The 21,416-nt window shown below is 40.1% G+C and overlaps 1 protein-coding gene across 1 annotated transcript in view; it reads left to right on the forward strand.

Annotated features, from left to right (window-relative positions):
* Plce1 (phospholipase C epsilon 1) overlaps positions 1-21,416 on the forward strand; it is a 226,551-nt gene that overhangs the window by 188,372 nt on the left and 16,763 nt on the right. The window contains 8 exon segments of the mRNA XM_033766342.1: positions 367-496; positions 3,707-3,828; positions 4,564-4,681; positions 8,526-8,657; positions 9,814-10,104; positions 15,294-15,457; positions 16,712-16,973; positions 19,540-19,658. Coding sequence (XP_033622233.1) covers positions 367-496; positions 3,707-3,828; positions 4,564-4,681; positions 8,526-8,657; positions 9,814-10,104; positions 15,294-15,457; positions 16,712-16,973; positions 19,540-19,658 — 1,338 coding nt within the window.

Raw genomic sequence — 21,416 nt, forward strand, 5'->3', positions numbered from 1 at the left:
GGTTCCTTATCAGAGACTTTCTGTTCCAAATTTGTTGTTTCGCTTCTTCAGTTCTTCAGTTCTCTGGGCCTGGTGTGGTTTTCCAGAACACGGGTTTCACTCAGCAGGTTTCCCTGTGAGCCTGGGGAGCACTGCACACAGGCTTGTTATGATGGTTTCTTAAGCTCGTCCTGTAGGGATGGAGACATTTGACTGGTTATTACCATTGCACTTCCAATTAATATGATTTTTTTCCTCTCTCAAGTGAATCAAAATAGGGTAACCACTTTTAATGACCATGGTAAATATTAGGTGGTAGTTTTGAAGGTGATAAGTGCAAGTTCCATAGGTTGGCACACTTTAAAGCTTTTAATTACTATTTTACAGGCTCATCAGTTAGCGTCCATGCAAGCACAGGCTTACAATGGGGGAAGCACCAACCCCGCATCTGCCAATAATGAGGAAGAAGAAGATGAAGAAGATGAATATGATTATGATTATGAATCCCTTTCTGATGGTAAGAGAACCAGAGCCCAGTACTGCGTGCAGGAAAATGCTTGAACGATTTTCCAGTTTTTCCCCCACAAACTAAGTCGAATCCATAAACCAACAATACAGATTGTTTTAACATTGAGAGTTTCTGAACCTCGTCACTTAGCAAGGACCAAGGGAGGAATAGGATTCTGTTAGCCACTACAGCCACAACTCAAGACGATGGTGTAGGAAGACACGGGGGTTGGGGGTTGCTAAATTGTGTTCCTAGAGGAAGAGATGAAATGATAGCAGAGGGACTCCGTTTTCTTCCTTTCAGTGTAGAATGCGGCTGAGGCTCCAAGGCAAGAATTTTAAACTGTGACTAAATCCTGTTTCCAGCACTACCTGCAGGGGGCAGTATCAAAACTCTGTGCTCCCACTGTTCCTCCATGGGCTCATATTCTGTCATCCTAGAGTACAGAGAAGAAGGGTGCCCCGGCACCCTTCCCTCCCTGGTTCTCAGATCACAAACAAGACATTTCTTTCTAGCCCTACCAATGAGAAAAAAACAGAAGTGATGGCTAATGACACAATACAGAAGAGCCATGTAAATGATGTTACCGCAGATTACTAGGAAGGGTTCTTCTCTGAGAACTTGGTTTCAAGTATATTTCATTTGCACTAAATTAGTATCATTTGCTGGGGTTTACCAAATGTTTTCTCCAGCAGCCTTGCTGATAGTAGACTGTTTCATTTTGGCAACTTCTGAAAGACAGCATCGTATTAATGAGAAAAATGTCAAGGTTCCCATTTATATAAACATGATGTGTTTAGAATATGTTTCTATATAGGCTAATACTTTTGTTAAATATGTAGGTATCTCTAGTTTGGCAACGATTTACCACTGGTGTTGAAGTAACTGAGCCATCCTTCTGCAAATTTCTGCTTCTTATGCTCATGAACCCTCATCACTGACAAGTCCAGTCTTTTTCTGCTTCTGATGGCTCTATCCATTTAATATTTGTTCTTCATTATAATTGATTGATTCATTACATTAACTAAAGGCCAATTTATTGACTTGAAACTCTATAACACAAGGGGCATATCTTAACAGATGATAAGAAGGACAAAATTAAAAGGAGTCAGGACAGTTTATTTGCAGTCTATTCCTCAAAAGTCATGGGAATGTGGATTTTTTTTATAGACTTATTCTTCCTTATGGATTTTACTACAATTGTGATAATGTCCTATAGAAAAACAAATTGGGGGCCAAGGATTTAGCTCAGTGGTTCGGCGGCCTGCCTTGCAAGTGCAAGGACCTGAGTTCAATCCCCAGTACCCCCCCAAAAAAAAAAGAAAAAAAGAAAAACAAATTGGTTCAGAACATGATAAGAAAATCACACTTAAGAAATCAACCAATCTATATGTCATTTGCCTCTAGAAGAAGTTAGTCCACTGGAAGACAAATTCACTCTCCATCATAAATTAATCTTGTACTTTCAAAACCAGGAAAAGAAGTGGCTTTTAAAAATAATTATTATTATAAATATTTTTGATTTGCAAATAACAAACCAGTGGGAAAGCTCTTCATGACTTATTTTCAGTTCGGAGAAAATTTCTAAGACAGTTGCATGCATTTTTTTTTAAAACCCATGTGTGCCAGACTGGGGTATCAGTAGACAATGGGACTGCTCCAGTGGTCTGTGATACTTGGGCAATGTCTTCTCACCACTCTCAGGCTTGGATCCCTTAAAAGGTAATGAGAAGTTCCTGTGCAGTGCTTGGTGATGCCCTCCCCCCACTTCTAGCACTAATATCCATGATCTGTGACAACTTAAAAAAGTCCACTACCACCACATGACTATTTCCCGTTTCAGTGAAGTCTCCTGACTGGCTGATTCCCAAACAATCCTTGCAGGTAGGCCATGCTTTATGGAAGTTTGTCCTCTGAAGGTATCCATAGGCTACTATTAAATAATTCTAGCCACAGAATTATTTCAAGAAACGCCAAAGGAAATTGCAAAGGAGGATCATATATTTTAGGGACTTTTACTGTTTTTTGGATCTTATACTTTTAATGAAATTTTATTTCATTGAATTTTATCCCCCAAACCTTATTTACCTTGATTAATTTTGACCACACACTAGAGCACAGGTTTGAATTTATAACAATGTAGGGATATTCTATGACAGTGCATGATTCTAACAAATTATTTTTAGCTATTTTAAATGAAGTCATAGTGGGAATAGAACAATAGTCAGTAACTTGAATACCCTTTTCTCTTTTTCTGTGGCAGATGTCCTTATTGCTTCCCCTGTTCCCAAAAGTCAGGAAGGTAAACACTATTTGAAGTAGGCTTCCCCATTTTAACTGCATGGATGTCACATTTTGTTTCCAGTTCCTTGGGCCTGACTATCATGAAGTTGTGACACTCTGTGAATACAAATGTTATGAAATGATCGGTCTCACTTACTTGTTGGCACCCTGCATGGCCCTGACTTGCTATAAAGATATTTTGGTCTAAGCATGTGTGGTCTGATGAGATAATAAATCTCACTTGAGAAATCAGCTTTCTTGTTTTTCATTTTAAAAGAGTATAATCATGATTTACTTCTAACACTTGTATACTCATTCTGAATAGAAATGCCAGTAAAAGCAAAGAATTAGATTATGTCATGATTAGATATATTATGTATGTTTTAATTACTATTAAGATTATCACTTAATAATCAACTATCTTGAAAAATTTACTTTCCAATTAATTATAATTGTGAAAACTTTACGTTGTACATAGCAGTCTGCACACACACACACACACACACAATGGTTTTGACATTTCTCAAGATAAAAGAAACATAGCTTCATTTCAAAGTAAGGATGACAAAATAACGTATGTATCATCTAAAAGTGCTTCAACCACTAAATCTTTCTGAAACTTGTGTGCCTTTAGCCTCTTGACACAAAATATCTCCCCTCAGATTTGCGCAGTTCCAGTCATCTGTATGAAAATTAGCATTCTTGTTTACCCTATGCCTATATGGAGCCAAAACAACTAGTAAATGAGTCAGTTAAACTGAAATCAAGTACATCAACCCAATTTTTGAAATTATGCTTCAAGCCATCATGTTGGCAAGATATAGCTGAAGCCTTAGACTTGCAGTTAAGTACAAATATCTGGATGTCCTCACAAGAATGTTCATGCAGCTCTTAACTGCAATTCTTTTTCACTGAAACCTGCTAACTCACTTTCAGACAACATTCTGGAAGACAGACCTGAAAATAAATCATGCAATGACAAGCTTCAGTTTGAGTACAATGAAGAAATCCCCAAGAGGATAAAGAAAGCAGATAACTCTGCTTACTACAAAGGGAAGGTAGGTAAATGGTTTATGTTAAGTGATACTTGGACCATGGTTCCCCTGTCATTTACAGGTATGATTCCACCTCCTCCCTGTCCTTTCTCTTCATTTTGCCTTACTGTCCCTTAATGCTAAAATCCACAGGGTGATAATATGGCCACTGGTAGAAGTTAGTCATTGATTCATCAACCGGTATCTACCAATGATATGTATGTGACAGGCCATCATACAGCGCAAAAGCTGGTCTAGGGATAGGAACAGACCTGTAAAGAAATGCAAAAAGCAGTGATCTCACTGTGTTGTCAAAGAATCAAGGACAGGCTCTTAAGAAAAATTATGCTTGAGAAGGAAATTTTAGCCAATTAAACAAGAACAGGGCATTCAATCAAACTAAGGGCCAGCCTGGTTTTTCAGGAAATTGCAAGAAGCTTTAAAAGCATTTGGGATCATGCCTTCACAGATAAATGGGGACAGACTGTGTTAACAGAGGAGTGACACCAAGAATACAAAGACTATTCCATGTGTAGTGGGTAATGGGACATGATAAGGGACATGAAGGATGAATTAGATTTGTCCCTTGACCTCAGAAAGCTCTTACTTCATGAAAGTGTTAGGGCACAAATGTGGATAAATACTGAGTGAGGAAAAGCACACTGATGACACCAAGGAAGTACAGGTAAAGGCCTTTAGAGATTCCAAAGTGAGCCACATACACCTTCTATGTAAAATTGTATCATTTTCTCATGGTAGGTTTATGACATGGAACTGGGAGAAGAATTTTATCTTCCTCACAATAAAAAAGAAAGCAGACAGATTGCACCAGAGCTTTCTGACCTGGTCATCTATTGCCAAGCAGTAAAATTTCCAGGTAAGAGTAGACGTGTTATAACATTCAAGGATACCAAATTATGAATGTTTTCTATTTATCTAATTGGGCATTGTAAACACTCCAAAGTAACTAAATGCTGTGGTCAAAATACTGGTTATAATGTCTTCTAATTTGCTTATAAACAATGACTACAATGCCTATTATAATTTCCTTTGATGCACATGTGGAAAAATGCCATTAAAGTTCATTTTTCAGACCCAACAATATTTTTAAATAAAAGTTAATAGAAATATTTATAATATCTAACAATTAAAATGTATTAAACATTTAAGTACCGGGTTTTATGCCAAGTATTTTACATAGCCATCTTTGACTATTCATAATAATTCTGTGAGGTTGATAATATTATCCCCATTTTTAAGTCAAACGACATCTGAGGTAAAGTAATTTTCCTGAGACTTCAGAACGCATCAGTTAAGATTCTTGTTTGACAAGTGTAAATATTGGCTTAAGCAAAGAAGAAGATTTACTGACTCATGTATGGAACAATGTAGAATGCTGACATACAAGTTGCAGCCTAACCCAGAGCATATGCTTTTTCTCTGCCTGGGTGTCACACGACAGCCAGTTTGTTGGCTTTATTCCCAGTGTGGTTGCAAGATAGCTGTAGCAGGCAAACACTTCATACTTCTAGACTCAGCTTTGATACAACGGTTTCTTCAGAACTTCCAGCAGTTTTATTATTTCTCACTGAGTTGTTTGCCTAAACCTTAAGCAATCGCTGCAGTTAGGGGATGTAGGGCTCTGACAACCCTGGGGCCTAAGTCATGGGCTCCATCCCTGAGGCTCCACCCAAACCACAAGGACCAAGGATAGCATTGTGGTAGGGGACAATGTGTTCCCATTTGGCCATTTCTAAAAGTACAGTGACTTATGGTGATGAGCCACTTCTTCAAAACAGTGTTCATTTCATTTAGTAAATGGTAGATCTATGATGCTGAAGCCTGTCTACTTCCAAAGTCCTGCTTGACTCACACACAAGGCTGCCCCTACTGTTAGGATATGTTGTTGGTGAGCTGACCCAATCATGTATCCCACAAGTAGGAGACCAAGAGGTAGAAAAGTCAAGAAAGGCTATAAATATATGGAAGTCAGAAAAAGTTATTTTCTCATATCAAGAAAAAAATTTACCTTTTATAAGGTTTCTGAGGACAGGAAAAAGCTTGAGCTGAAGGATCAGTCTGTGTACTTAGTCTGGAGAGGGAAGTGAAAATGCTAGCCTCCATCTTTTCAAGATGGTCCTAACTCAGGTCCTGGTTTCTAGAGCTTAGCTTAAGCACCTGTTCTCATATTATTCCTAGCCAATGGGACAGAGGTGTTGAATTAACTTAGAAAGTAGATAACAGTGACCTTTTCACACACACCGGGGCGGGGAGGATCATAAATAAATTTGTCTTAATTTTTAGTTTTTAAACAGCAACTGGTTTTTTTGTTTTGTTTTGTTTTGTTTTGTTTTGTTTTTTGACACCAAGGATCAAACTCAGGTCTTTGTGCTTGTGAGGCAGGCTGTAGAACCACTGAGCTCAATCCCGACCCAAACAGCAACTGTGTTTAAACTTGGCAGCTACTACTGCTTCTCTGCTAGCAAATGTTGTTGAAGAGGATATGCGTATACAAGTAGCAAGAAAGTTTTCAAAGAAATGCAAGAAGCTAGCATTTACATGTGGTTTTATTGAGAATGACATTATTGTCTTACTTGCGCACAGTGAAACTTTTTATGGTAGAAGGAAATCCTTTATCTATCAAGAGCATCATGGCTGGAATGGCCTCTGTGTTGAGGTCAAGTGTAAGGCTCAGACTGTCTTATTCTGTATAAATGCAGGTAGCAGTGCATATATGCAAACCATTTCACTGGCTTTGACTATTCTTGAGCACTGAGTAATTCGGAAGCACAGATATGTGAAGTTAGGTCTCTATACCATTAGAGAATTGTAGAAGGGTCCAGAAGTCATTTAGTCCAGCTTCTGACCTGAGGCACGGTAAGCATGTGGTTGTTTTGGCTTATTTTTAAAATCCCAAGTATGTTGCTTAAATGTTTATATAACATATTTTTATAAGTGTGATGCTGGAGTCACTGTTATGCTTCTTAAACATTTATTGTTGTCATAATTTTGATGTACATGAGGAAAATACCATAAAATGTTGATTTTGTTACTCCATTGATTTTAAGTTTGACAAGTTTAGTTAACAGGCTACATGGTCAATCTCAATATGTCTCACCTTTCACCATCCCAAGCTTCTTGTGAAACATGTGAAACACCCGCAGAGCAGCGAGGCATGCAAAATTCCTGTGGCTCAAAGCCCATGGAAGAAAACTGACTTCCTCATGGTTATAAACCTGTTCAGTGGCAGGGCAAGAGCCAGAAGGCAGGTGTCTCAGTTCTCAGTGCTGTGTTCTTTTTACTGCATTATCTGGCTTTATTAATGGCCAAGGAAGTAGCTGTTTTTCACATTTATATCTCCTATCTCATAGCATTTGGTTTTCAGTTATATGTAGTACTTACATCTTTCTGTTTTTTTTCTAATTCTAATATTAAAAAATGACATGGTATTTTTATCATAGCACCCTACTTACTTAGTTTCTGGATACTTCCCAGTGAGCTCCCCTGTATCCTCTATTCTTTTCAGGCTCCAACATACGCCATGGTCTTTCCCCCTGCTAGGCTTTTGCTTGGACAGTTTACTCAACCTGGCCCTTCTCCCTTTGCCACTGTCCATATTCCAAGGCCCAGGGTCCCTGTGAAGTATCTGAAACTCTTCAACTCATCATGATGTCTTCTATTTTGTAACTCCTTGCAGTTATAGGCATGTATTTGGACATCCCCTGTGTATCTAATTATTCCTCAATTAAGAGTATAGCCAAGAGAAATACTAGGTAGTAACCTGAGCTCTTAGCTCCCTGTTCTTTGTGACTTTGACCAAGGCAGAGTCCCTCTCTGAGGCTCAATTTTCTCATCCTAACACTGCTCTTAAACAGTACTCTATCCTGTCTTCTCTGATGATGTTCTTGGAAAGTGTATTTTCATCTTACAGAAAACTGTTATTCCTGCTTCAAATTAAGGAATTATTCTCCAACAGTACAATTACAGACAATAGGAATGGTTTGGAGACAACTCTGGCTTCATTGGAGTCTTTAAATCACTCTTCTTACACTGGAGCCAGGCCTGTGTGGTGTGCTTCATTTTCTCATCCAACAAATATGTACTAAGATCCTCTATGCACCAGGCATTATGCCAGGCTGATGGATCCAGGGAGTTCTTGGACCAGAAGTGAGAAAGAGAAGCCATGAAACTTCATTCTCATCTTAATATATTTCCTGTTGAATGCTCAGACTAACCGTATGAGTGTATTCCTATAATCACACCCATTCTGTAGATAAGTAGGAACTGAAGAACAGAGAAAGTAGAGCGTTAAGACTTGGCTCACACCAGAAGGAACTGAAACTCAGAAATATGATGCTAAAGCTTGGTTTTATAGCCATTCTTTCATCTCTCAAATTGAATAATTAGCCTTTGGTAACACTTTCTTTTCATACAGTTTTCCAGAATCTTGCAGAGGTAAATCAACTATAAGGGGGGGGGCATTTTTCCATTATTCTTCAATAAACATGTAATTCTTGTTGTCTTTACCTACCGAGATAAAAACTTTGCTATACCTTCCTACAGTAGTATTCACAGTGCTAAAAAAAATTCTATCATTTATACTTCTGAACTTGGTTGCAAGGAAGTAGTAGGACTTCAAAATAAACATTAACAGGGATGGAAAATGTTGAGCTCCCTTGCCTGTAGTTTTTGGCTTATTTATTTTCATTTTATGGGAACAGGCCTGTCAACTCTAAATGCATCTGGCTCTAGCAGAGGAAAAGAAAGGAAAAGCAGGAAGTGCATTTTTGGCAACAATCCGGGGAGAATGAGCCCAGGGGAGACAGCACCATTTAACAAAACATCTGGAAAAAGTAAGGTCACCTTCTTACAATATCTTTGGTTGATCCTGCATGCTGAATCATTCAGATATTTTGCCGCCTAAGCATCTCCTTTGAATTTGTAAAGTCTTTTTTTTATTTTCATGTATAAATGTTCATATTGTGTGGCATAAATATTTTTAACTGTTAATTTATATTTTTAACTCCCTAAAAATAACATTTAACTAAAGATATTCTAGCATCATTTGCTTCAAAAGTAAAAATTGGAAGCACCTTGGAACATTCTAGTGTTTCTTGGAACTGCATTCCTACCCAGAAGATATATCCATTTTATTTCTAATTACTTTTTATTGTGAAAGTAATAAATTCTCATAGTTAAAAGTTCACATAATACAGAATATTATTAAAATTCTTTTCCACTCAGTGTATTGATTCTACTTTACAGAGGTAACTACTGTTAAGTTTATTGTATTTTGTTCAAGAAAAACAGAATCCTTTTTAAGATAATCCAAATGGAATATAACTGACCATACTTGTATAACTTTTATTTACTTACTGTAAATTTTTAGAGCCTTCTATGTAAATGTGCTTACTGTAAATTTTCACACAGCTTTCTATACATTTATCTTATTATCTTTAATGCCTGTGTGATATTACATTGTGTGAATATGTTGCAATTTATTTGCCCACCTCATCACTGATAACATTTTAGTTGCTTCCTGTGGTGTGCGTGCATGCGTGTGTGTGTGTGTGTGTGTGTGTGTGTGTGTGTAGGTTTTATATCCTTATATATATATTATGGTGTATTTGTGCAAATATACCCAAGGGCAGATGAGATACTGAGGAGATGGACTTCCAGGCTTTTAATTTAAATCTATCCTGCTCCCCTCATTTTATTTTATTGTTATATTGTATTTTATGTTGGTCCTGAGGATCGAACCCAGGGCCTTGCTTATGCCAAGTACACTCTCTACCACTGAGCTGTACCCACCAACCTGTTGCCCTTACTTGAAAGCTCAGTAGCCACCATATTGTTTCAAGGTAATGAAGTAATGCCCAAGTGAAATGCAAGATGTATTCTGATGCACTCGTGTGTTGTGACTGTTTACGGGGTGTCATTTGTGTTTATGTCTCTACAATATTTAAAATTTTCTACACTAATCTGAGGCTGATCTCTTGCGGAGTTTAGATTCCTATGAAGGAAGTCGACAGACCTGGGAGGAATCTTCTTCCCCCCTCAACCCGACCACATCCCTCAGTGCTATCATTAGAACCCCCAAATGCTATCATATCTCATCGCTGAATGAAAATGCTGCCAAACGCCTGTGTCGCAGGTATTCTCAGAAACTGGTCCAGCACACCGCCTGTCAGCTGCTGAGGACTTACCCGGCTGCCACCCGCATTGACTCATCTAACCCCAACCCCCTCATATTCTGGCTCCATGGTATACAACTTGTGGCTCTCAACTACCAGACGGATGGTAATGGGTTTGCATCCTCATCTTGCTCTTTTGTATCTTGTATTTCAAAAACTGTGGTTCAACAGAAATTTGCAAAGGGCCTGTGTCCAGGATGGGACACAACATACGTGAGAGCAGAAATACAGAGAATGGAAAACAGAAGTGAATATGATGCTGAACTGTGCTCCTGATGTTTTGGAGTTAAGGTGGTAGAAAAGAAAAATGAAGGAGTATCTTAAAAAGGGAGGGCTGGGGATTTAGCTCAGTGGTTCTGCCATCTGCCTTGCAAGGGCAAGGACCTGAGTTTGATCCCTGGTACAAAAAAAAAGGCAGGGGGAGTCATGCTCTCTTTTTAAAACTTTCTTTTTCTCACATAGACTGCTTTTTACAGAATCATATGTGGTTTTTAAAGATCTTTTGGGACAAGGATTTCCTAGCATTGCTTACTGAATTTTTCTCTCTATGCAGTTGTTCTTGCCAGGCGTGGTGACATGCATCTGAGTTATAGGCAATGCAAAGGCTGAAGCAAGGACCACTTGAACCTAGTTCAACATACACGGGCAACACACGTGGTCCATGTCCCAAGCAAAAGGACAAAAAAATACTTTCAGGGATTGTAGCTCAGTGGTACAGTGCTTGCATAGCCTGTGTATGGCCTTGGGTATCGCAAAACAAAACAAAACCTAGTAGTGTCTCTCTAAACACAGTGCAAATTAAAACCATTTTAGCTTCTTTTCATTCCTTTGAAATCAAGATGGAGGGCCAGGGATTTAGCTCAGTGATTCCACCGCCTTCCTCGCAAGTGCAAGGTCATGAGTTCGATCCCCAGTACCAAAAGAAAAAAAAAAGAAAAATCAGGATAGAGAATACCAGTCGGCTATCCAAGGGGAATTAACAAAAGGAAAACAAGTACATGAATTGCATAAACAGGGAGAGTAATAGTCCTGTTTCTCTGCTGTCAGTGAGACTGACATGAGTCCTACAGCTCCAAAGTAAAAGTTTCCACTTATTGCATGCTCATATGGGCCAGACACTATGGTGACGTTTTACTCTTATTATCCATTTAATCTCAACAACCTGAAGAAGTAGTACCTTATGATCCTTACTTCTCAGATGAGCCAGACACAGCAAAAGTGTTCATTTGCTCAAGGTTGGGCTGGGTTTGTAGCTCAGTGGCACAACGCCTGTCTGGCAAGCATGAGGCCCTGAGTTCAATTCCCAGTACCAAAAAGGAAAAAAAAATTTTGTTCAATGTTGTTTAATTTCTTGTAATAATAAATTGAAGATCTCTAAGAATTCAAAGATCTCTAAGAATTTCCTACTTTGGTATGAAAGGGGGCAGCAGTTACAGAAGATGAGGAAAGAGTTGATTCGAAGTATTTCCTAGAAGCTCATTCAACAAAACAGTCTTCTCTGAACAGCTGAGCAATGGCAGCCCTTATCATCCCTTTCATGTGAACTGAATCTGATCCTAACTAAGCTTTCTGAACCAAAAAACCACAGCACAGCCTCATCGCCCGCAAAGGACAAAGCACAGCTTGAGCCCTGTGACCAGCTAGACATCTGGCACCACTACCCATAGACACAGAGATACCCGTCATGGTTTTTCTTGCCCCTATTGTATTTACTTTTTCCATTGAAATTCCCTAAGGTGATGCAGGTGATACTTACCATAGCACCTGGCACATAGAAAGCATTTCACAAATAACCTTCCGTGTGTTGCCAAGTTATGAAAACAGTATGATTTAGATCCGCACGTGGAAGTAATTACAGAATACTTTCTAAATTGTAAAAATTTTATTTTCCGTTTCTCTTTTAACCTTCATGAGTGGTTTGTGGGTTCACATCCCTTGGCCAGTCAGTACGCCTGTGTCCACTGGTGCCCATGGTTATTATAACACTGAAATATTTTAAGGACACTGAAATAACTAGCAGAATGGTTTTCTCCAGGAAACGGAAGTGCATTTGGTTCTGGATGTGCCTTTTCTCCTGAAGTGCCAAGACTGGGATAGACACACGGGCCCCACTAATGGCACAGGGAGCACTGGCTGAAGCGGATGCAGAGTTGCCACTTCTTGGGTCGCCCCTCAGTTTGGCAATATGTGCTGAGGTGCAGCTGGCCCTGCACTCGCCCCTGAAGGCTTTACACCTCTGGGAACCCAGCCCGAGGCTGATGTCTGTGTTGTGTGAGTCATCCTCAAGCTTTTCTGCACAGTCTTCCAACTCCGGGAGGAGTGCTGTTGTCTAGCCTTTTGTGACTCAATGCAGCCAGCCTCGGTTAAGCTAGATAGCATCAGGGTGGCCATCGGTAAAAATAGTCATTTCTGTAAACTAGGGTTAGAGTCTGTTCAATATCTTGCACATAGCAGATGCTCAATACATGCATGCTGCCATGAGCCAAAGCAGTATGTCCCTATCAGCCCCACTGCTATCTGAACCTGTGGTTCTTGATTTTTGGTCCAAAGCTCTTCCAGGTACTTAGTTTTGTGCATTGCAAAGCCAAGTACAGATAAGCAACAGCATTGAAATTGACATTTTTTAATTGTTGAAAATAATTCCTAAATTAGGAGTGCTTTGGCTTTCCATGACGCTCCCCATTTTGCTTCTAGACTCCCTGTGTGCCAAGGATCATCTGCCTTGCCATTTCCTGGGGTTCAGGGGTCTCTGATGCCCCAAATTGTTTTCTGTGAACATAGGTAGGCCATTTCTTTGCGAGTTTTCTGCTGACTCTGTCAACTCCAAGAAGGTCAGAAGTGATCCAGAACCAGCTTATAACAGGTCCACACTCAGTATAATCAATTCTCAACTTTGGAAACTGACCCAGGGCTGGTATGCAAACCTCTGGTTATTGTTGGCAACGGTCTCTCTGAATTCTTTCCATTTAGGGCAGAATGATTCCCACCTCATACACAGGACCTGCAAGTATGTAAACATGCAACCTCCACTGGAAGAAAAGCCTGTTTTCAAAAAAGTATTTGTTATGTTTTAGTGAACAATGGTTGTGCTTTTTATGATGCTATTCCAGTATACAAACATAAGGATAAATATGAGAATGGTGTTTCTCAATACAAGGTTTTCAAATGATGAGAAAACCATAGAGGCAATAGTCTCTTATTCTGCATTGATTCTTACATATTCATTCACTTAGGGATTAAAACAAAGGCTTTCAACCTATAGTCCCAGGTAAATTTCTAGGACCACTCCCAGGGAACAGTAAAAGGTCTAGATTTGGAGTCCCATTCTTATTTCAAAGCAAGCAACTCCATGTGGATCCGTTTTACATATTGGGTCACCAAGTGAAATCTTAGTTAAGAAAAGTGCCTTAAAGTTTTGGAAAGCTATTAGGATGGACACAGTGCCGGTGAGATTGGGCTACAAACCTGTTATAATCAATAAGGTGATACAAGTTAAGTATCCATTATCCAAAAAGCTTGGAAATAGAAGACTTTTGGACTCAGTGTTTTCTTATTTTGGAATATTTGCATATATATAATGAGATATCTTGAGGATGTGATCCAAACCTAGACACAGAGTTTATGTTTCATATGTACCTAATATCCATAGGTTGAAGACAGTTTTATATATTTTTAGTGTTCATGTGTTGGGCTCACAGCCCATCATTATGAGGTCAAGCATGGAATTTGCCATTTATGGTGTTAGATCGGTACTCTAAAAGTTTCATATTTTGGAGCATTTCAGATTTTCAGATTAGGGATCCTTGACATGTGTATAGCCATTTCACACTTACCCACCTCCTGTGAGCTAATTTGTTTCACTCTTTTTGCCATCCTAGCCATGTCTGCCTTTCTCTGTCAGGATGCAGGGAACAATCACTTACCCACCTCCTGTGAGCTAATTTGTTTCACTCTTTTTGCCATCCTAGCCATGTCTGCCTTTCTCTGTCAGGATGGCCAGGGAACAAATTTTCTGCCCTTGCAGGTGAGAGAACATGGCCTCAATGAATCAATCACATCAGTACTGGAGTGTGTGCCATGCATTTATATGACAGAGAAGGAAAGGTTGGGGCCCATAGAGCTGTCACATGTGTAAGACATCTTTCCCCAAGAATTCTACACACAGTCCTGGCCAAGCTCCAATACACAGAAGCAATTTCCACATAAGACTTAAAGAGTAGGAGCCAACTTCTTGTTGCTCCAAGGCTCTTACTACATTTTTCATTGATGTCGGTCCATGTAGCAAAGTTTGTTCTGCACATGGAAGGGATCTGTCAGAGGGAATGTGTGTCAGGTATGTCTCATAAACCTTTTGCTCATTTGGGGACTTTTTATACAGGCCTGAGCCATCAGATAAATACATAAGGTTGGAAGAGTCCAGAAACAGTGCAGGAATCCAGCCATTCATCATGTAACTGTGCCAAAGAAAATTTGGCCACAAAAGACTCAGGGCCTTTGTGAAGATTCCTAAAATTTATGATTGAGGGGATTGTGCACATGATGTGAATCATATGTGATGATTTTTTTTTCATATTTAACTACAATAGAAAAAGAAGAGGTAAAAGTAATTTATGGGTTGAAATTGAGAGTTCAAGAAAAAGCTGTTTTTCTGGTTATTCTTTCTTGTATAGTTAAGGTTTTACCTCTGGTTTAAAGTAGCAAGAATTGGCCCTATACCTGTCTGCGTGGTTTGGTGGTTGGATTTAAGAAAATGATATTATGCTGGGGATTTGGCTCAGTGGTTTCACTGCCTGCCTCACAAGCACAGGGGCCCGAGTTTGATCCCATTACCAAAAGAAAAAAGAAAATGACATTATTTCAAAATTCAATATAAAATGAGGTATTTTACAAGAACTTTCAGATGGATGAGGTAAATTTTTACTTGCTGGCTTAGGGTGGGAACGCTGGGCATTTCCATAGATGTTTCATATTTTGGAGCTTTTCAGATTAGGGATCTTTGACATGTGTATAGCCATTTCACACTTACCCACCTCTTGTGAGCTAATTTGTTTCACTCTTTTTGCCATCCTAGCCATGTCTGCCTTTCTCTGTTAGAATGTGCAGGGAACAAATTTTCTGCCTACGTATGTTCTGTGAGAGGAGAGGGATTATTTCTCTTGTTACCTGCTGTATCTCTGGTGCCTGACACAACCTGGCACATGGGCATTCATTCAGTTGCAAAGTTCTTTTCAACTTCAAATTTATGACACTTCAGCAAAAAAGTAACACGTAGTGTTGGTTTTCTTTGTTTTGCAGATCTCCCTTTACATTTAAATGCTGCTATGTTTGAGGCAAATGGTGGCTGTGGTTATGTTTTGAAGCCACCGGTTCTATGGGACAAGAACTGTCCCATGTATCACAAGTTTTCTCCACTGGAAAGAGATCTAGACAACCTGGAGCCTGCTGTCTATTCTTTAACTGTAAGTACAGCCTCTGTTGTCATAATGTACTGAGACATTAAAAAAGCTGTAATGTCATAGGTTGTGTGGATATAGTTCCCAGAAGAATGTCTTTCTCTCACAGAAAACAGCAGCTATGTTAGTATGCTGCTGTCAGGCACTGTGTTTTCCAGAGCCCAGTAGGTGGCCCTGTGAGATGCCTACCTCACCTGATATACTAATGAGGCATTCTGTCCTCCCAGAAGCCATGTAGTTGTAACTATTAGTACCCCTCCTTAACAGTTGAGCTTCTTGTTGGATCACCTCATCTTAAACTCCAACAAATTCCAAGATCAAACTTAGGCCAGTGTACAAAAGCAGGGAGGCATCTTTCCTGCTTCTGGTTTAGACTTTAAAGGGCCTTTCCTTTTCCTTTTAGTATGTAAATACCTTATTGTCAGAACCCCACATACTTTCCTTTAAAACAAAAGCCTGGTAGCTCTTCATTCAACTCTACTTCCCCATCCTTTCCCTTCCACTTAGCTAGCAGAGAAAAACGTCCGGGTGCAGATAGGAAGGAGCCAGAGATAAGGTCATCTCTCCATTTTAAATCTTGTACCCCTCTCTGCCTTTCTGAAGGAAGTCTGCTCATGACACCCCACATTCCTTGGATAACCCATGCACAGATTTCCTAACCATCCAAACTGATTTTTTTCTCTTTCTCTAAGACAGGACCAATTTAGCTAGTACAATTTAACGTGCTTGCAAAAGGCTATAAATTATGTTTGAGGGTGTACTGGGGATAGAACTCTGGACCTTGTACTTGCGAGGCAGGCAGCAGAACCACTGGAGCTAAATCCCCAGCCCAAAAGGCTATAAATTAAGAATTTTAACAATGTCCTTGACTTGCTACAAAGCTATTCAAGAAAGAATATTTGAAGTTGTATAATACATTCCTACTGACATTTTAAAGACAACTCTGTGGTTACATGGCATAAGATCTTTTATCTTTGAATTTCTGTGAGAAACTTAATTTCACCTTAATTGCTTAGTTTTGAAGGTACATGAAATTTTGACAGTTGAGAGGTTATAATTAAGTGAATGCTGCTAACAAAATAGGCTTTTCACTTGATTCCAGCCATATAATTACCTGATTATAATCACTTTATTTTTTAGCAGTTTCATTAATCATTTACCTGACTATTCTAGTGCTCTTTGTAGGCTCAGTAGTGAGGTACAGAGGTTGTCTTTGCTTCGTTTTCATTTTCCATGACCTTGATCCTTTTTTTCCCTCAGATTGTCTCTGGCCAAAATGTGTGCCCTAGTAACAGCACAGGAAGTCCATGCATTGAAGTTGACGTGCTGGGCATGTCCCTGGACAGCTGCCATTTCCGCACAAAACCTATCCATCGAAACACTCTGAACCCCATGTGGAGTGAACAGTTTCTGTTCCGTGTTCATTTTGAAGATCTTGTATTTCTTCGTTTTGCAGTTGTGGAAAACAACAGTTCGGCAGTAACTGCTCAGAGAATCATTCCACTCAAGGCTTTAAAACGAGGTAGAATGGAATTCCCAAATCACACCCACAGTACCCCTGGCATTTTTTTCCCCCTTGGTACAGAGGATCAAACTCAGGACCTTGCATTTGCCAGGCAGGTGCAGCTCCACTAAGCTACATCTCGGCCCCACCCCTGGTGTTTTTAAAACAGGGACTGAAGAAAGAAAAACAAAACAAAGGAAGAGGAGAGTTGGGGTGTGGAAGTGGCAAAAATGAGCCATGGCTGGAGGCAGTGCTTGGCGGAAGTCCAGGATTGGAAGCTGGGGGTTAGGTGTAGAGCAGGGATAAGATGGAGAATTCTGAGCAAAGGTGAGAGCTCTTGGCTTGTGGTTGGACTTTGTGTGGCACTCCAGGGATGTTTGCTTTTTGTATCTGGCCTGTGCATTGCTTTCAGACCTTGATGTGCATAGGAATTATCTGAGCTCTTGATAATAACAAGCAGATCTTGATTCAGTAGGTCTGGGGTAGGGCTTGAGAGTCTGCCTTTCTAACAAGTTCCCAAGGTGCTAACTATGCTAGCCTACCTTGAGTATCAAAGTTCTAAATTTGTATCTTCCCTTCTACAGCCACACTCAAACTGTCATCCTTTGAGCTCTAAAAACACATTACTTTCCTATTTCTTTTGGTAGTACACAGGTTGGAACCCTGAGGCACTCTACCACTGAGTTATATCCCCACCCCTTTCTGTGTGTTTTATTTTGAAGCACAGTCTCACTAAATAGACCAGGCAAGACTTGAACTCTTGATCCTCCTGCATTTGCCTTCCTCAGGGCCAGGATTATAGGCATGTGCCACCATGCCCAGCAGTTTGCTGCTTTTTATTCATTTCCTATTTCTCTTTACCCTGCGCACAGCTCCTGATCATTATATTCATTTGCTGGGTTTTCTATAAAAAATAGCACAAGAGAAATATATTTGCTCACAGTTTGGAAGACAAGAAAAGCAAAATCATAGTGTCAGCAGGTTTGGTCTCTTGAGAACTTGGTGTGGCCTCCTCACAGTGCCCTCATATGAGTTTAGTCTGTGTGTGCATATCTGGGGTCTCTGCGTCCTAATTTCCTACTTCTATAAGGATACCAGTCACATTGGATTAGGGCCTACCCACCCAGATAACCTTATTTTAACTTAATCACCTTGTTAAAGAGCCTATCTCCCACCGGACGTGGTGGTGCATGCCTGTAATCCCAGCACTCAGGAGGCTGAGGCAGGAGGATCACTGTGACTTCGAGACCAGCCTTGGCTACATAGTGAGTTCCAGGTCAGTCTCAATTACGTAGTGAGACCCTGCCTCAAAAAAAACAAAATAACAGCCTATCCCCAAACGTAGTCACCTTCTGAGATACTGGGTTTTAGAATTTCAACATATGAATGGGAGATGAGAGGTGGGTCATTCATAATTTCAACCTGTACCAGTTATATTACAGAAATATGAGAAAGGACAGAGAAGCAAAATAATGTTTTAAAAATTGTCCATCTTGTTGGGTGTGGTGGCATACAGTTGTAAACCCAGCACTCAGGAGAATGAGGTAGGAAAACTATTAGTTAAAAAACAAATTGAGCTACATAGCAAGTTCAAAACTTGCCTGGACTATTATAGCAAGACCCTGTCTCAAAAAAAAAAAAATCCATCTTTCTATGTGACAAATCTAATCACATTATGTGTATATCTTTTGCAGGCTTTATTTATATGCCCTGTAAATGGCACATGAATATATAAATGTTTTTAACAAGCTTCCCACTAATCTTATTTTGCAACTTAATGATTTTCATTTTCTAATCTATATAATGAGAAACTTTTCCTACTAATAATTATCCACCTGCCTTGCCAATTTTTTTTTCTGGTGCTGGGGACCAGCAGTGTAGCTACAGAAATAGCAATAATAGTAGCTGGCACTTGGCATTCATCAAGCACTTTATTTATATAACTCATTCGTTTCCCACATATCTATGCCCTTGAATTTTGACCAGCACCAGAAAAAACCCAGTGCCTTGCACAAGCTAGGCAAGCCCTCTGCCCCTGAGCTACGCCCGCTCCTTTACATTACCACTACGCATTCCATCTTATACTGACACATTCATGCTGTGACTTCTTTAACCCAATCCCCTGTTATTGGGATATTTTACCATTAAAGCCTCTCTAAGCTGGAATGTTAGCCCCTAGTGAAACAAAAATGGTAGATGTAATGGTATTAAAATTATTGTGTTTTCCTGCTATTTTGGAGGCTGTTTTTGCTTCTGTTTTTCCATTTGATTCTAAAGTGAAACAGCACTGGATTGAGTTAATTCCCACTGCGTGGCCCAAAACCCTCCCCAGAGGGCAGTGCTGTCCAATGAAAAGGTGCTTGGTGGTCATATGTCCATTGCCACCCACTGCCCTTTTTTTTCCGTACTGGGAATCAAACTTAGGGCCTCGTGCTTGCCAAGCAGGCACTGTACCACTGAGCTACATCTCTGGTACTCCACTGCCCATTTTTTCTACCTGTCATTCACGGATCTCCAGGGAGTATTCTTTGCAGAGAGGTGTCGCACATGGTTAACAGGCTTTCCCAATTCTTCATTATTCCAGGATATCGACATCTTCAACTGCGAAACCTTCACAATGAAGTCTTGGAAATCTCTAGTTTATTCATAAACAGCAGAAGAATGGAAGAAAATTCCTCTGGCAGTACCATGCCAGCCTCTTTGGTAATTAAGTTATGTTTTACTCAGCACATGTGCAGGGACTGTCATGCTGGAGGTGGGCTTTCTTGTGGTATCACAAAGTGGTCAGTAAGAGTCATTAAGTAGCTATGGAAATAGTAATGATAATAGCTGGCACTTGGCACTTATTAAGCACTTTACATATATAACACATTAGTTTCCCACATAAGATCCATGCCCTTGAATTTTGAGAACCACTGAATCAGAATTCACCTCACTAATACAGGGTAAGCAGCAAGAGTGGATGGAAACCAGTGCTGAGATGGCAAAAAAAAAAAAAAAAAAGTTTAAGAAATACTGTTTTAATTAATTGGTTAATTCCACTATATTTCTTCTTTAAAAATAAATCTGAAGGTGTTTCCAGTGATTTCCACCTTTACATGTTTAATCATCTGACTGGCCTGACACTTCAACATAGCTCTAATAAGCTTTGGAAAGATATCTGTGCTTACAGTGGCGCTGGCTTGGACAGCTTCCACCACCTCTTGCCAGCCTTGCTTTCTTCTCTGACCTTCTCTTGCCCTCACAAGTCAATTGCTTCTCTATGCTCCTGACCTTATTCTCTTGGATTTTCCTCCTCTTCCTCTTGTCACTCCACAGCAACTTTGGCTGCACATTTGTGCCTCCTGAGGAGCTTTAAAAACAAATCTTCATGACCATGGCACACACCATACCCATTAAACCAGCGTGCAGCAATCTCTGGAAGGGATGCCAAGTGATTCTAGTATTCCATCAAGGTTGAGAATAACACTTTGGTCCAGGTGCGGGTATCTGGCCTCCAACTGGTGCACAGGCTTCACAGACAGGCAGGGCTTCTTGCTACCAAACAGCAGGAATCAGATGGTTTTAGAGAGGCAAAGCAGGGCTTTATCCCCAGCTCTTGGCTGGTTGTGCTCAATGTCAATGAGCTGAAGATTCCACAAATGCCATGAGTTACACTTCTGAAACCAAATGGATGATGTCTTTTCCAACACCATTGCTCTGGCTCGGTGTCCTGCATTTCAGTTCATTTCATTTATGATGCTAGCCACCTGCAATCAGCATTGGCTCTCTTAAGATTACCCCTACTTCAGGTGCTAATCTCAACTCCCAGATTGTCACCAGCACTTCTGACTGGTGAGCTATAAATTCAAGAGGTTCCCACAGCACCCTAGGTTTAGTAATATACTAGAATGACACAGAACTCAGAAAAGTACTGTATTCTTATAAGTTATTGTAAAAGATCCAATTCAGGAATAGCCAAATAGAAAGGAGGCACACGACAGGGGAGGGGAGGGACTTCCATGCCCTCTCTATGCCACCCTCCCAGAACTTCTGCCTGTTCAACTCAAAGTTTTCTGAATCTAATCATGTAGGGTTTTATGAAAGTTTCATTATGTGGTTACTATTGGTTAAACTACTGGCTCAATCTCCACCCCTCTCCCTCCCTCAGGCCTGGCAGTGGTGCTGAAAGTTCCACTGTTGTAATCATGCCTTCTACTTTCTCAGCCACAGGTCAGCTCAAGGAATTGACTGGTGAGGGCAAGAGAAGGTCAGAGAACAAAACAAGGCTAGTTATACTTTTATCACTCCAGGGATTCCAAGGTTTTAAGGAGCTTTGTGCCAGGAGCCAGGAATGAAGACAAAATATCTGTTTTTTATTGTATTACACTATGCCTTCCTTGGGGCTCCTGGACACAGTGACTGCAGCCTTTGGTCAAGGTGGACAGCACTCTTGCCATTAACTGGACTTTATTCCAGACT

Source organism: Fukomys damarensis, unplaced genomic scaffold, assembly GCF_012274545.1.
Source record: "Fukomys damarensis isolate Sample0158 unplaced genomic scaffold, DMR_v1.0_HiC HiC_scaffold_20, whole genome shotgun sequence".
NCBI classification, from domain to species: Eukaryota; Metazoa; Chordata; class Mammalia; order Rodentia; family Bathyergidae; genus Fukomys; species Fukomys damarensis.